The sequence below is a fragment of the Ipomoea nil genome, unplaced genomic scaffold (assembly GCF_001879475.1).
Source record: "Ipomoea nil cultivar Tokyo-kokei standard unplaced genomic scaffold, Asagao_1.1 scaffold2845, whole genome shotgun sequence".
In the NCBI taxonomy this organism is placed as follows: Eukaryota; Viridiplantae; Streptophyta; class Magnoliopsida; order Solanales; family Convolvulaceae; genus Ipomoea; species Ipomoea nil.
This window is the reverse complement of record NW_017619273.1, coordinates 5,607,519-5,623,403: the sequence shown is the minus strand read 5'-3', so window position 1 is coordinate 5,623,403 and position 15,885 is coordinate 5,607,519. Positions and strand designations below refer to the sequence as shown.

Here is a 15,885-nt window from a genome sequence, read left to right as displayed (position 1 = left end):
CATGTTGGAGGAGAGAGAAGCATGAAGAGAAAATTGAAGACCTTCTGCAAGAGAAGGGATAATGCAGAAAAGTGGGTCCCACTGATCAAAAGGTTCAGTCGCGCGTGCTGCTGGTGCTTGGCACGAATGCGCCCAGCGGGCGCGTGCACTGACAATGACATTTTTTTTTTATTTTTTTTAATCTGTTTTGTTTTGTTTTTTTCCTCCCACATTTTCTTTCTTAATCATTCTTACAATAACCCCTTAATATTCCCAACTGATATTGATGGTCTTAGAGCAATCCCAATATTTTTTTTTCTTACAAAAAGTCCACACTTAAAGGACAAGGCATACTCTCATATTCTCTCTCTTCCATCTTACAGAAATTTAAGAAAAATCATTATTGTGGCAATCTTAATGAATCAAGCTTTCTTGGTTGTTTGTGATGGTGTTAGAGCAATCTTAATGGATCAATTTTTTATTTTTTTTGGCCATTAAGAGAGAGGAGAGAGGAGAGAGAAAAGAAAAAAAAAATGAAAACAGTTCTATATGCTCACCCATGCGAATTAAACCAAAAAAAAAAAAAGTTTAGGGCCTACAAAAATTTTTACTTCTTGCAAGTTAATTTTCTTCTCTTTTCTCAATCCTCTCTCCCCCATTTCACCATCTCTCTCCTTCAAGTCATAGAAAAAATTAAGAAAAAAAAAATCATTGATAGCCTTACTCTTAAAAATCTATTCAATATCATGTAGGAGAAGTGAAGACTTAACGGAAATAGAGTCAAATAGTTAGTGAATTAAATATATAAATGCAATTAGGTTACAGAATTAAAAAAAAATACAATTAACCTCTCAAATTACGTAAAATTGCGCAATTATACCAAAATGATATGTTGTTAATAGTCTTTTGGTAATTTATTAGTTGGTATGAGCATATAGCTATTACTGTGCAATTCAACTATCAGTTTAAACTTTTAGTTGAGATTGAGCATATGCTTCAATTTGGTATCAGAGCCAGACCTAAGGTCATGAATTCGAATCTCAGTGTCACTCGTAAGCGACTATTGTGCGTTGCACACGTGATTCAACCGTATAGGCAAGTCACCATGGCATATAAATTGCACCTTCTAGAAGACACTCTCATCCATTCTATCTTGAGTGGCAAATTATATGGTGCACAGGCACAATGCATTGTTCGCCTCTTGAGTGGCAAATTATATCGTGCACGGGCCCGTGCACAGGCACAATGCGAGACATCGTTTTGTACTTTTTTTTTTTTTTTTTTTTTTTTTTTTTTTTTTTTTTTTTGAAATTCTATTTCTCGTGTCTGCTGTTAACTTTAAAAAAAAAAATTCTCATGTTTCGAATGTATATAATTGTATAATAGAATGTACATTATTGTATAATAAAATATACATAATTGTATAACAAAACACACATAATATTTTTTGAAAGGATAATACAAATAATCTAACATAATACATAATACATAATACACATAAACTCTTAACATAATACATATAAACTCTTAACTCTTAAAAAAAAATCCTTTGTTCCGAATGTACATAATTGTTGAATCAAAATGGAAGAAGAAAAGGGTCTGGTGGATAAAAAATGTGTTCGTTCGGCATATTTTGAAAAACCTCCGTAAACTGAAAAAAAAAAAAAAAAAAAAAACCTCTTTACCTCTCTGCCCTCCCAAACCTTACTTCTCGCTGTTCCTTTGTAGTGTGGCCGCCGGCCTCTGGCTGACTCTGTCCTTGGCCGGTGGTCTCATACTTCCGTAGTTCCTTTGTATTTTGTTTTTTAGTTTCACAACTTCCACCACCAGATCTAATCAAGAAGCCCCCCACCATTGTCAATGCTTATTTTTCAACAAAAAGGGAAAAGAAGACTATGGCAGTGTTCTTTTCTTGAATCTAGGTAAGGAAGGCTTTGAGTTCTGAAAAAGGACAAGAAGTTCTGTGCTTTGATCAAGGACAAGAAGGCCTGGTGTTTTCTTGACAAAAGAAGGTGTTGAGTTCTGTTTTTTTTTTTTTTTTTTTTAATCTAAAGATCTGTGTTTTTTACTCTTTGGCGAGTTATTCCCTCTCGTTTCTTTGGCGAGTTCTTTTTCATTAAGGTGAAACGATTTAATTGATCATGGTGTATGTTTATCTCATCCTGAGCAACGAAAAAGATCTGAACCATGATATGCAGTTCAGATTAATGATGATATTGTCTACGGACATAAGAGCTGCAATAATTACTCATGTGGTATTTAAGACTTCTCAAACAGAGTCAGTCTTGGATAGCCAGATCATTAACAACATCAAAGAAGCTTCAAGTCCCTCCAATGAATTCAGCTTTAATCTTGTAACACAGTTTGCGATTCAATTTTTTTTTTTAACATTGCTAGGAAAGTTGTTTATATGTCTGACTGTAAAGAATGTTTTATCATTCTATGGATCTTTATTGTAACTGTTTCAATTTTATGATTAATGAATTAGCTCTTTATTTTCAAAAAAAAAAAAAAAAGGTCGGGGTCTAAATAATGAAAATTAATGAGCCATCTGCAGCTATGAAAAAAGGCCAATTATATTGCAAACCTTATTAGTATTATATATATATATATATATATATATATATATATATATATATATATATATATATATATATACACACACACACACAATTTATTCATAAATATTAAATAATATTAATTTATAGGTATTGATGTAAATTTAATGTTAATTTTTATTTATAATTTTAAGAATTTTTAAATTTAATTAAAAATTTATATTTATTGGTTGATTGATTGATTAATCGAACTTTTTCTTTTATTCAGTTAATTCGTTAATAAAATTTTTTGGTTCGGTTAATGGTTAAAAGTTTAGAAATTTCGATTAATTTAGTTTGGTTAACCGAATGTACACTCTTACAAATGTGAATTAACTAGGATGTACACATTTGTTTGAAGGGAATCAAAATTTATTTGACTTAAAAGTATTACAATTTTTTTTTTTTTTTTCACTTTATTACTAGTTTTTTCTTTGCTTACCTTAATCATTTTGAAAACAATTAGCTCTAGGATTAATTGTATTCGTCAAGTAGTATTGAAATAAATGTTAATGTATGATTTTTGAATGTTACTGGCTCTATTACAATATGTATGATTTTTGAATGCTACTGGCTCTATTACAATGTAGTATCTGTTCATATACTTTCTCAACCTACTGAAACACAAAGAACCAATAACTGAGGCGTGAACTCACAATCTTCCAAATGAAAGTCCAACTCGGATACCATTAGACCACATAGTCTTGGTAAATGTTAATGTATGATACTTTTGACTTAAAATTTGTTTTTCTCACATTTTTTACATGCACTTTAAGAGAAAACTAATGAATTTACATATTATCATCATCAATAATTTTAACAACTATTTGAGGTGAGAGACTAAAATGATCACTAAACAAACAATTTAGGGACTAAATGTCTAAATGGATTCACATGTATAATTAAAGAACTGAGTGAGCTATTCTAATATAATTGAGAGACTAGAATGACCATTCTCCGATTTCTCGCTTATAGTAATTTTGGAGAAAATATTTTACTTAATTCAAGATACTATTTGTTATAACTACTACTTTGACAAGTTTCTCCTTGATGTAATTATTACTGATTCTTTAATCACATCAAATGCATTTACGACTTCATGTATTAAAGCTATGTTAAACATATAATTTATAAATATATATGTGCAATTCAACTATCAATTTAAACTTTTAATTAGTACGGAATACATAATTTAATTGAATATCAAAATTAATCACGTATCAAAAGTCATGAGTTCGAATCTCGATTCACTTGTCTTTGATCTAATCATCTGAAACCCAAACTACAAAACCTGTAATAACTCTTCTTCTCTCACGGGAACAAAATCCAAAATTAACATAAGATTAGTGTGAATTTAACGTAGTCCAAAACCCAAACTACCAGAGTCCTTATCACTTTCACATTAGTCTACTCATCCCTTTCTGCCTTTTCTCTTTCTACATGTTCACGTAATATATAATATCTTTTCTCTCTCTCTATATATCTGTGTATATATATATATATATATATATATATATATATATATATATATATATATATATATATGCAGATCTCCCAGTAATTTTCTCACATCCAGCTTTTGCAGTGGTAGATTGGGAGATGGGTAAAGCCTCCGTAATCGTGTACATCACAATCGCCGTGCTCCTCCTACTGCTCATCTCCCAATCTCCCAACAAGGGCAACAAGCACCGCCGCCACCGCCGCCTCAAGCTCCGTTCCAACTTCACCTTCTCTCCGCCCGCCGACGGCCACCTCCACCACCATGACCGTATCCATTTCGACCCAATTGTCGCCGACATCGAGCGGAAGCGGGAGGACAAGGAGTGGGAGAAGATGTACATAGAGACGCACCACCCGGAGCTGAAGTCCAGCGAGGAACACGCCCCCGGGGAGCAGGCGCAGCCGGAGTGGGAGGACTTCATTGACGCCGAGGATTATCTCAATGACGAGGAGAAGTTCAATGTGACTAATCGGCTGGTGATGCTGTTCCCTAAGATTGATATTGACCCGCCGGATGGGTACGTGAGTGAGCGCGAGTTGACTCAGTGGAATTTGGAGCAGAGCAGGAGGGATGTGCTGCACCGGACCGAGAGGGAGATGGAGACTCACGACAAGAACCGCGATGGCTTCGTCTCTTTTGCCGAGTATGAGCCTCCCACATGGGTGCAAAAATCGGGTCAGTTCACTTAACACACCTCAATGTTGCTTTGATTCGCCGCATTTGTTGTTTTTTTTTTTTTAGATCTAATTCCTTCAATTCACTGCCTCTTGTGAATGAGCTGGGGTTTATCTTTATCCCCTGAATAATTTTGTTAAGAACTATTGTCTTTGTGAGAAAAGAGTGATAGTGAGCTAGAGGATCATGATCTAGTAGGAAAGAAGCTGATTTGAATTGACAAATAGCAATCAGGATGAGTTCTGCTTCAATCAAAACTAAACAAGGCACTTACACAATCCAGATATTGCCCTAGAGGGGTTTTTTGAAATTTAGTACTGGGATTTGGTTTAAGAAATATTTTCCCCATTGCAACAGTTCAATGTGTGCTTGGAAGTGGAACAAATTTGCTTAAAGTTAATAGATCAAAGATCAATTCTAGATTGATGGTAGTGAATTTTTCATGATAATAATATAAACTCAACCCTTCCGGTTATAAAGCTCTAGAACATAATCTTTGCCCTACTGGAGGTTCATATGATAATTGATATTTCTTTTGCCAAACCTTGACCTAGTTAAGCTTGTTTGTGCTATGGTGAACTTCTTCATATAGCATACAGATAAGATATTAGTTAAATGTCATCTTCTTTCTGCATTTAAAGTGTTAGTACTATTTATATTATCTGTCAAATGGTAGGTTTTGCATTAAACTATAGAGAGGTTAAACAAATGGCTCTTGTTTGTACAATATTCAGTAGTCAGCTTTAATGAAGCAACACTAGCATTTATATTTTGTTCCCGTAGGCTGTAACAATTATGATGCTATGTTTCCCTTTCCTAAAGTTGATGAAGTTTGCATTGTGTTTCGTGCATGCATCATACACCAGAAAGCAATTCAGTTGGGTATGACATGGGCTGGTGGAAAGAAGAGCATTTTAATGCATCAGATATGGATGGCGATGGTCTATTAAATATTACAGAATTCAATGAGTAAGTATTTTTTTCCCTCGCAGAAGTAGCCTGAAAGTGGAGATAGATGGCACTAAATCAATTTTGTTTCTAGTCTTTGTCTCTTCCATTAATTTTATTTGCTACTGTGATATTGTAGCTTTCTGCACCCTGCAGACTCCACCAACCCAAAGCTACTACTATGGTTGTGCAAGGAAGAGATAAGGTGCAATGATTTTCTTTTAAGCACATTTTCATTTGATGATTGAAATTAGTTTTTTTTTTTTTTTCTTTTTTTTTTTTTTTTGGGTATTACAGTGATATGATACCCTTTGTCTTTTCTCAATTTCAGGGAGAGAGATAGTGACAAAGATGGGAAAGTTAACTTCAATGAGTTTTTCCATGGGCTCTTCGACTTAGTAAGAAACTATGATGAGGAGGGTCACAATACTTCGCACCATTCTGATGATTCAGGAAGCACTCCAGCTCGAAAGTTGTTTGATGAGCTTGATAAAGATGGCGATGGGTGATTAGCCTTATATCCTTTCTAAGACTGATTCTATTATTGATCTAATATTAAAAAGAGTAACAAATGCATTTACCTTCTCTGCATTGCAGATTTTTGTCTGATGTGGAATTACTACCTATAATTGAAAAACTTCATCCATCGGAGCGTTACTATGCTAAGCAACAGGCTGATTACATCATACAACAGGTAGTTGTCTGCTGACAATGATTATTAAGTAGTTAACTCATTTTAAATTGCAATATGAAAGTATATACACGCAAAGATCTACGGATCTACCATCCTATTAAAGATCAACTTTCTTTAACCATTCTTTCCTCCTTCTAACTGTGGCAATAGCCTCCTATCGCTCCATCAAAGAAAAGAGATCTTAGATATTATTTCTGAATTAAGAGGTACATTATAGGCTTCTCTTAAAATATCTGACCTGCAGCAATTGGCTTAGTTTCTTCCCTGGACAGGGCATAAGTATAAAATATAGATAGTCTTATAATGGTGTCGTTTTCTATGGAATATTACCCAACGCTAAGTGGAGTTGTGTGCTTATACCTCCATCTTAAAATTTCCCTGATAACTTGATGCCTATTCCACTATATTCATTTGCCAACTTATACAATAATTCGCAGTTCAAAGAATCAATAAGGTGTACATAGGAGTATAAAACTCCTGGCAAAAGCTCCCAATTTCTCAATATAGGGTGTCTTGTTAATCTGTTTCATATACTAAGCAATAATTCTTGGGTATAATGTTACTTGTGTTGTTTAGTGGTAAATGAAGTTTAAGGACCACCTAATTAGGTAATTAGGTTGTGAGATATTATCAACTCATTCATATGTAGTCCACCCTCTTTTATGTGTGCCAAAAATTTCTAAAGATTTTGTTTGATGAAAAGAATCATTCGCAGTGTTGTTCTACATTGCTGCTGTTGTGGAAAGAATTCATTATTATATTAGACTCTATGAGTTTTGCCCAATTCATTTGAATTTTGTGTTTCTGTATTCTGAAATTTTTATTTCAATTATTAAATTGTTCAAGTACTCTTTTTTCACTATTCATCAATTCATCCATGTTGATTGTCTAACTAAAAAGGGCATGGAACCATAAAAGTGAAAATTCTATTTGAGGAAAGAATAGGCAGAGGGGGGCACAAAATATGTACTTTTTTTTGTTTATGGAGCAGACAGATCCTTCACATTGAAATATCAAACAGCAATGTGAACATTATTGAAAGTTTCTCAAAAAAAATTTAATTTATTAATCCTATTTGCCTTCTGTTAGTAATTTGTAGTAATGTGCTTGTGGAAATTTTCTTCAGTCTTACAAATTAGAAATGATGTAATGACAATTTTGATCTTGATTTATGTACTCATAATGCCAACAGGCTGACTCGGACAAAGATGGACGTCTGACTTTGTCTGAGATGATTGACAGTCCATATGTATTCTATAGTGCAATATTCAATGAAGATGAAGAAAGCGACTATGAAGAGTACCACGATGAGTTCCGTTAGCTCACATCTATGTGAGTATGACTTTAATTCTTTCAAACAATCGTTATTAACAATTACTCCACTAATGATAGAGAGCTGAAAGTGGCAAGACTTAATGCAGCCCTATACTTGTACCACTCACTTCGGTTCAAGCAAAGACCTGGGATGTGATTTACTCATTTCCTCCCTATTTCTATGTATTTTAAACGGCTAGGAGAAATACTTGGATCTAGAAATTCTGTCCAGTTTCTTGATTCATTCAAATAGGTGAATGGATCATTGGCTTATTTTACTTTACGTGCAAAGATGCAAAATATTTGATGTTGACGGCTTTGGTTTATATTTGCAGGGTTGTAGTAAGGTGCTCAAAGTGAAGTCAGTCTCGTACATTGCGTATTTGTGATATTTATCGAAGTGGTGGAGGTGTTTGTAAGCAACCAGACGCTGCACCGGATATCTATCGACTACTAAAAATGGTGGTAACTTTTGTTAGCCATTTTCGTGCCACTGAGATCATCCCTCTCATGTTTCATTTGCCACTGCAGATTGTTGACTTTTTTGATTGTGTAGAGAGGAAACTAAGTAGGGAGGATTAAATGATTAGTGATTACAGGGTAGATAGTAATTTAAAATCAAACTTGTCGCTTTAACACTTGTTTCCATATCGTTTGCAGTTGATTGGTAGGACTTGTTCAATATCACACTAAACCATTTTGTAATCTATAGATTATTATTGCTGATTTTTAGCGTGTTTCAGCTTGAATTAAAATATCATACTTTACATATCGTGCAATAATATTGGGTCGTCACAAATTTACTTTTTTTTTTTTTGGATTTTTTTCTCAAAATTATGGTAATCTATATAGGTAAATACCATATATTATTTACCATCTAAATAACTCGTAGTAATTACTAATTGTATGTAACACCTAAATTTATTATAGTAATTAAACATAGAGAATGCCTTCGTACAAAGATTTTATATATTTTTACTTTAAATAATACCAATCACCTATGCACTTCTTTTGATTATTTTTGAATAAAATCTTAAAAATTATGGTTATTATTCCTACTATAGATTTTATCTAATCAATTAAGGAAATTGATAATACACATATTACATCCATAATTAATGGAACAGGTGAAAGTTTAAAAGGGTGACTAGGGATCAAGTCTAGCCTCATGTTCAGTTAAGTTACCACTATGATTTACATCCTCTCACTCTGGCTCTGTGGTTCATTTTCAGTTGAGTTACCATGATTTACATCCTTGGCGAGTTGGAGTTCAACCTTTTGGAAGAATTAATAGAGATTTAAAATATTATGATAATTATTCTAATTCACAGATTATTACCCAAATTCACATATTATTACGTTGATATAATTATGTAAATTATTCCAATTCACAGATTATTATTAATTAGTAACCCATGTGAATGATGCACATGGAGAAGAATTATTAATTAGTAACCCATGTGAATCATGCATACACTAAATAATCAGCTCGCTATAAATAGTTGTGGCTCTCTTACCATCTACAAGCTAGCCTATATTTCAAAATTCAAAGAATCTGACAATGGCGCTAAATGTTGAAATTCATGAGAGAGAGAATGTGAGGCCATTTTCCCCAACTCCTCATTCCCTGAGAAACTATAAGCTCTCTAAGATTGATCAAATGGAAGGAACTCATTACACCTCGATGTTGTTCTTCTACAACTCCGGCGGCGACGACTATGATGAGCTGAAACAATCACTGTCAAAGACGTTGTCCGTCTTTTACCCGGTGGCCGGAAGGGTGAAAGATGGAATGACAATCGAGTGCAACGACGAGGGCGTGGATTTTGTGCGGGCGAATGTAACAAACTATGATTTGTCTGATTTGCTCCGACCCCGGATCTGTAGGCCGGGTTCACCATCTCCGGCAGCTGCTTCCGTGTGATCCCTATCCAATGGATTTTGATCCTTCCCAGCCCATGTGACGGGCGAGCATGTGAGCAAAATTGAAGATCAAGGTGGGTTGACGACCGAAATAGAAAAGATAGCAGCTTTTGGCTTTTGGTGTTGATAATAAGATTAAGTTTTTCGGCATCAGTAGTCTTGCGGCTTTCCATTTCATGAGATTGATTTTGGGTGGGGTAAGCCGATTTGGTTTCTAGCGGCCCCATTTAATCAAGTCGACGGCGCTAATTTGTACAAGACTGGTGATGGGGGCATAGAAGCAATAATTGGATTGACAACACAGGTTGATGGATTTAATTAATTCGGGGTAGATCCGAATTACTAAACCCGATAGATAAGAGATTGGGAAAGACGTTGAATGCGTGTCGCGGGGACACCTTTGTATTGATAATGTTTTCAGGAGAATTACAAGGTAAATATGGTAATAATAAATAGGAAGTAGATGTCCTAACAAGACAAGGATGCGCCCTTTTATACTAAATAGTTCTCCCAACCGATCCCAAGAGAATAGGGCGGGCGGTTGGATCTTAGTTGACCAAGTCACGCGGGGAGGCCCCGGTGGGGTCCCCAACTGAGGTCCTCGCAGTAGTCCCTGCAGTAGTCCTTGGTCCACGCAGTAGTCCTTGCCCGAGGTCCACGCAGTAGTCCTTGCCCGAGGTCCACGATGGGGACCCCATCGTGTCACGCCGCCACCCCGGGTCGGATTGTGCCCCGCATCCATTCTCCTAATATATCCATCATGAGTCTCCCACTCTCTGAGTTGCGAGTCTTCGTCAACGAAAGAGAGTAGCTTGAGCCGAAGGTCGACACGCCCTGCCTCCTTCCTCTTTGGCCGACTTCTGAGGTCGTCCCCAACTGGGGTCCCCATAGCAGGCCCCACCCGAGGTCCACGCCGGGGACCCCGTTGGGGTCTCCAAGGCCTCTCGTATCACGCCCCCACCCCGGGTCGGATTGCCCCGAAACCATTCTCCTAATATATCCATCACAGGTTATGTCCAGTTTAGATAAGGACAAAGAGTTTATTGCTCGTGTATCTTGTATCCAAACCTTGTCGTCGGAACAGCCCACTTTACCCAGCAACTATTAATCCAATCGTTATGCCATGGAACCGTGTTCACCATGGATGGTGAACACGGTCCAAACGGTAAGGATGCCACCGTTATCTTCTTCTTCTTCTCTTCTTTTTTTTTTTTTTTAAAAAAAAATAAAAATTAACAGCACGACTTTTCTTCTTCATTTTCACATTTCGTGGTTTCATTTCCTCCTCGCGCAAGCTTCTTAAACACTCATAAATTATGAATGTATAGACATGAAATTATGAATTTTCTTTTATGAGATTATGAATTTTCTGTTATGAAATTATGAATTTTCTATTATGAGATTATGAATTTACAGAAAATTCATAATTACATAATTGTAAATTCATAATCTCACAGAAAATTTATAATTTCATAAATGTAAATTCATAATCTGAATATAGAATGCAAAACGCCGTTAAAAGCACATTAACTAAATTTTTTTTCCGTAAAAATGCAGCCGTTTCAGACCGTGTTCACCAGGTATGGTGAACACGTTTTCACGGCATAATTTGCGCTATTAATCTCTTCTCCCAAGTATCAATGGTATGGTTAATATCAAGTAATAATAATGTTAGCTATGTTATATCCTTCGCTATTTGAATGTAGTACTAATTGTACGGGGTATATCCATGAATATTGATGAGATGATGCATGTCTCTTTTAATTTTATTAGAAGTTTTGAGTTTTACCTAAAATTTATAAAAAATTATATTGTCACTCTTTGAGGTCTAAGATCTCGTTTCGAGCATAATACTCAAGTTATATCAATTATAATAACATTAGTATGTCAAATGGGTGGGTGATTTCTCTTAAAAGATCTGACAAGCAGCAATTGGCTTAGTTTCTTCCCTGGAGATAAGTATAAAATATAGATAGTCTTATAATGGTGTCGTTTTCTATGGAATATTACCCAACGCTAAGTGGAGTTGTGTGCTTATACCTCCATCTTAAAATTTCCCTGATAACTTGATGCCTATTCCACTATATTCATTTGCCAATTTATACAATAATAATTCACAGTTCAAAGAATCAATAAGGTGTGCATAGGAGTATAAAACTCCTGGCAAAAGCTCCCAGTTCAAAGCTCCTAGTTACCGCTTTAACATCGAAATTAAGGTAAATTGCATGTGGTTTAGTTATCAGTTAACATCAAAAGCTCAAGTTGCGAGCAACTTGATTATCGCACATGGTAAACACCTAAGATTACGCAATTACATCAACTCCAAAATTTCAAAACTTTCTTTCTAACAACTTTGAATATTTTCTCTCTCTATTTAAACTTTATAAACCTATCTACATTTAATAAAATTATTTTTTTCTTCATTATCATATATTTTCCTCATACCTAAACTCTACCGATTTTAGCCTAATTGCAGTATTTTGAAATTTTAGGCAAAAAAATTATTGAGAAATTAATGAGACTTTTAATTTCAATCACTGTACCACTTGCTGTGTTTAATTAATTATTTATTTATTTATTTATTTATGTCATTAATTTGTGTGATGGAAAGACAATATTACCCATGTTAAAATGGGGAGTAAAATTTTTCGGTAAAAATTGAACGAAAAATGCACCGAAATGACCAAATTTGCTAAGAAAGTCATAGTCGAGAATCAATTTTATAAATTTTAAAAATTGTAAATCAAAATTGATAGAGACGCCATAGTCGTGGGACCAAAAGTGCAAAAAACTCTTTATTTTTGTTATTTAATTCAAATCTTTTAATTAATTATAAAATTCATTATTTTTCCTATCTCTTACTTTTAAATAATAAAATAAAATTTCATACAATAATTTGCCGTATTCTCCTTAAACCCCCCTAAACTTCTAAATTCTCAAGCCAACTTTTTTTAAAACAAGCCAACTATTTCCTCCTAAACCATACTAATTGTCACTAAAGTGCATGCGGCCTAGACCCTCGGTCGTTTCTTGATTTTCTTCTTCGCTGTTTCGACAACTTTGATCGTCTCTGTTGTGGCATCTCCCTCTGTCGCGACCAGTCGCCATTCCGAACGTCTTTGTTGCGGCATCTCCCTCTGTCGCGACAAGTCGCCATTCCGGGGATCTCTGTTGCGGGCTATCCCTTTGTCACGACAACTCGTCATTCCGGTCGTCTCTGTTGCGGCCTCTCCCTCTGTGTCGCGACAACTCGCCATTCCGGTCGTCTCTGTTGCGGGCTCTCCCTCTGTCGCGAACTCGCCATTCCGGTGGTCTCTGTTGCGGGCTCTCCCTCTGTCGCGAACTCGCCATTCCGGTGGTCTCTGTTGCGGCCTCTCCCTCTGTGTCGCGACAACTCGCAATTCCGGTCGTCTCTGTTGCGGCCTCTCCCTCTGTCGCGAACTCGCCATTCCGGTGGTCTCTGTTGCGGGCTCTCCCTCTGTCGCGACAAGTCGCCATTCCGGTCGTCTCTGTTGCGGGCTCTCCCTCTATGTCGCGACAACTCGACAATCCGGTCGTCTCTGTTGCGGCCTCTCCCTCTGTGTCGCTACAACTCGACATTCCGGTCGTCTCTGTTGCGGCCTCTCCTTCTATCGTGAACTCGCCATTCCGGTGGTCTCTGTTGAGGTTTCTCCCTCTATCGCGACAAGTCACCATCCCGGTCGTCTCTGTTGCGGGCTCTCCCTCTGTGTTGCGACAACTCGCCATTCCGATCGTCTCTCTATTGCAGGCTCTCCCTCTGTGTCGCGACAACTCGCCATTCCGGTCGTCTCTCTGTTGCGGCCTCTCTCACACAGTCTCCACCTCCACCTCAACAGGTATTTTATTATTATTATTATTATTATTTGAATACACATGTATTTTATTATTATTATTATTATTATTATTATTATTATTATTATTATTATTATTATTATTATTATTATTATTATTATTATTATTATTATTATTATTATTTTTGAATACACAGTTATTTTTTTTAATTACAATTTATATAAAAATGTATGTTATACAAGTAATATATTACTTAATTGGATAAAAATATTTTTTTTTGACAGAAATTGGATAAAAATATAACAGTTATTAAATTAATAATCAACATTGTTTTATTGATACTTCATTGCTGTAACAGGTAAGATTTGATACCTATACAGAAAAATGGTGGACTGTTGGTCATTTGTGCCTGACTATGTTATTCATGATGTTCTTTCTTATCTACCCATCAAAGATACTACCTGTACTAGTATTCTATCCAAGAGGTGGTATGGAATTTGACATTCATACCCGAATGCTGAGCTTACTTTTGATTTTTGTACATGTGGTCTGGATTTCATATTTAGTCATGGGAAGAAGTTTTTGGATCATATGGAAAGTTGCATAAATCAATGCCTTGCTGAAAAGGCTTCTACAGAAGATTTCAGCTTAAGTGTATGTTTTTCTGAAATTGAAAGATTGACACCAAAGTTGAACAGTTGGTTAGATATGGTCATTAAGAGGAATGTTTCCAAGCTAAGGTTTGGGATTGATAGATCATTTGACTTTATTCTCCATCTGAAGTTGTGTATTCTATTCCCAAGGAAGTGTTAGTTGGAATACACTGGTAAACCTCCCCCGTCTTGCGAAGCTGTCTCTGAGTAAATGCCAATTCGTGGGGGAGGTTTGGTAAAGCAGATTATGAGGGGTTGTCCTATTGTAGAGTACATATCACTTAGAAGCTGCATGAGACATTTGCTCTCTATTTCATACAAACCTCTGCTAAAGAATTTGAAAGTCTACCAGTGCAACGAGCTAAAGAAAATTGAAATAAAAAATTTTAGGGTTTATGCTCTGATACCATAAGCTTAGGGTTTAGGCTCTGATACCATATTTAAATAATGAAAGGTGTAATCTATTTCTCACATTAATACTATACAGATCACAACTATTTATACATAAAAGCTATAACATAATGGGTCCACCCCTAACATGCCTAGGGTTTCAACACTTACAAAATGCATTAGTTAAACAAAATTAGCAACTAGGCACAACACTGTACTCGGCAGCATTATAAATTTTTTCTTTGAAAACTTAAGAGATATTTACATATAGTTTGTAAATGTTGAAAAAAAAAAAAGAATACCTCAGAAGTCTCAAGAATATCTCATAGATGTTTTTTTGAAAACTATTTCATAGATGTTAGTTTGCCTGATTTTTGTTTATGTGATGATATGTTGCACATCTCTCTGATGGAATGCACATACTCAATGACATTTTAAGGTAGATTGTAAAAACCAATCTTAACTAAAACATGATATTACATGATTTTCTACCCTATGTCCCCTCCTTTTATGCAAGATAATTCCATCATGATGTTTGAAGGACCTATATTTTAAAAGCCTTTTCAAGGCCGAACTCATTTTTATTATAAGTAAACTATAGATTCTTTTTGTATTTTATTATTATTATTATTATTATTATTATTATTATTATTATTATTATTATTCTTTAATTATTAATTATTAATTGTTTGGGCGTGAAAACACAAAGGAGGATTTTGTTTTTAATAATAGTATAGAATTTGACTAGATAATTCATTAAAAAAAAAAAGTAAACTATCTTCTAAAATATTTTTCATAACTAAATCACGAAATATATTACATATACATTAGAGCCTATGATATCAGAGCTTATGAAAAAGGGTTAAAAATTTTAGAGTTTAGGCTCTGATACCATACGCTCTAAAAAGGGTTAAAATTTTTAGGGTTTAGGCTCTGATACCATATTTAAATAATGAAAGGTTTAATCTATTTCTCACATTAGTGTTATACATATCACAACTATTTATACATAAAAGTAATAACGTAATGGGTCCACTCCTAACCGGCCTAGGGTTTCAACACTTACAGAATGCATTAGTTAAACAAAATTAACAACTGGGCATAACACTGCACTCGACAGCATTATAAATTTTTTCTTTGAAAACTTAAGAGATATTTACATATAGTTTGTGAATGTTGAAAAAATGAATACCTCAGCAGTCTCAAGAGAAGAACACACCATGTATATTGTAGTTGTACCTATAACTTCTGGATCACCAAGCGTCGGAACAAGGCATGTTTCCCCTGATGAAATGAGAATGTTGGACTGCTTATTCATGAAGATCAAGACATTCAAAGCCAAGTCTTCTAGTTGGAGAAAGAAAAAAATTTATCTTCAACCTTTGTAACTCTACCCGT

At 35.1% G+C, this 15,885-nt stretch overlaps 1 protein-coding gene and 1 long non-coding RNA gene across 3 annotated transcripts; both read left to right on the top strand.

Annotated features, from left to right (window-relative positions):
* Positions 1–4,099: 4,099 nt before the first annotated feature.
* On the top strand, positions 4,100–8,476 carry LOC109160033 (calumenin). 2 transcript variants are annotated; one of them, XM_019308143.1, is made up of 7 exons: positions 4,100–4,752; positions 5,619–5,721; positions 5,840–5,905; positions 6,032–6,205; positions 6,298–6,394; positions 7,587–7,726; positions 8,044–8,476. In XM_019308143.1, exons 1-6 carry the CDS (start codon positions 4,176–4,178, stop codon positions 7,713–7,715), a joined length of 1,146 nt encoding a protein of 381 aa, XP_019163688.1. In that variant the 5' UTR covers positions 4,100–4,175; the 3' UTR covers positions 7,716–7,726; positions 8,044–8,476. The 2 variants fall into 2 exon arrangements, with proteins under 2 accessions (XP_019163688.1, XP_019163689.1); XM_019308144.1 differs by having other exon boundaries at positions 7,587–7,730.
* Positions 8,477–9,769: 1,293 nt separating this feature from the next.
* LOC109160036 lies at positions 9,770–15,015 on the top strand. Its single transcript, XR_002050673.1, has 4 exons — positions 9,770–9,935; positions 10,641–10,746; positions 11,267–11,345; positions 15,005–15,015. It is a non-coding gene; the product is annotated as an uncharacterized LOC109160036 (long non-coding RNA).
* The last annotated feature ends 870 nt before the right edge of the window (positions 15,016–15,885 follow it).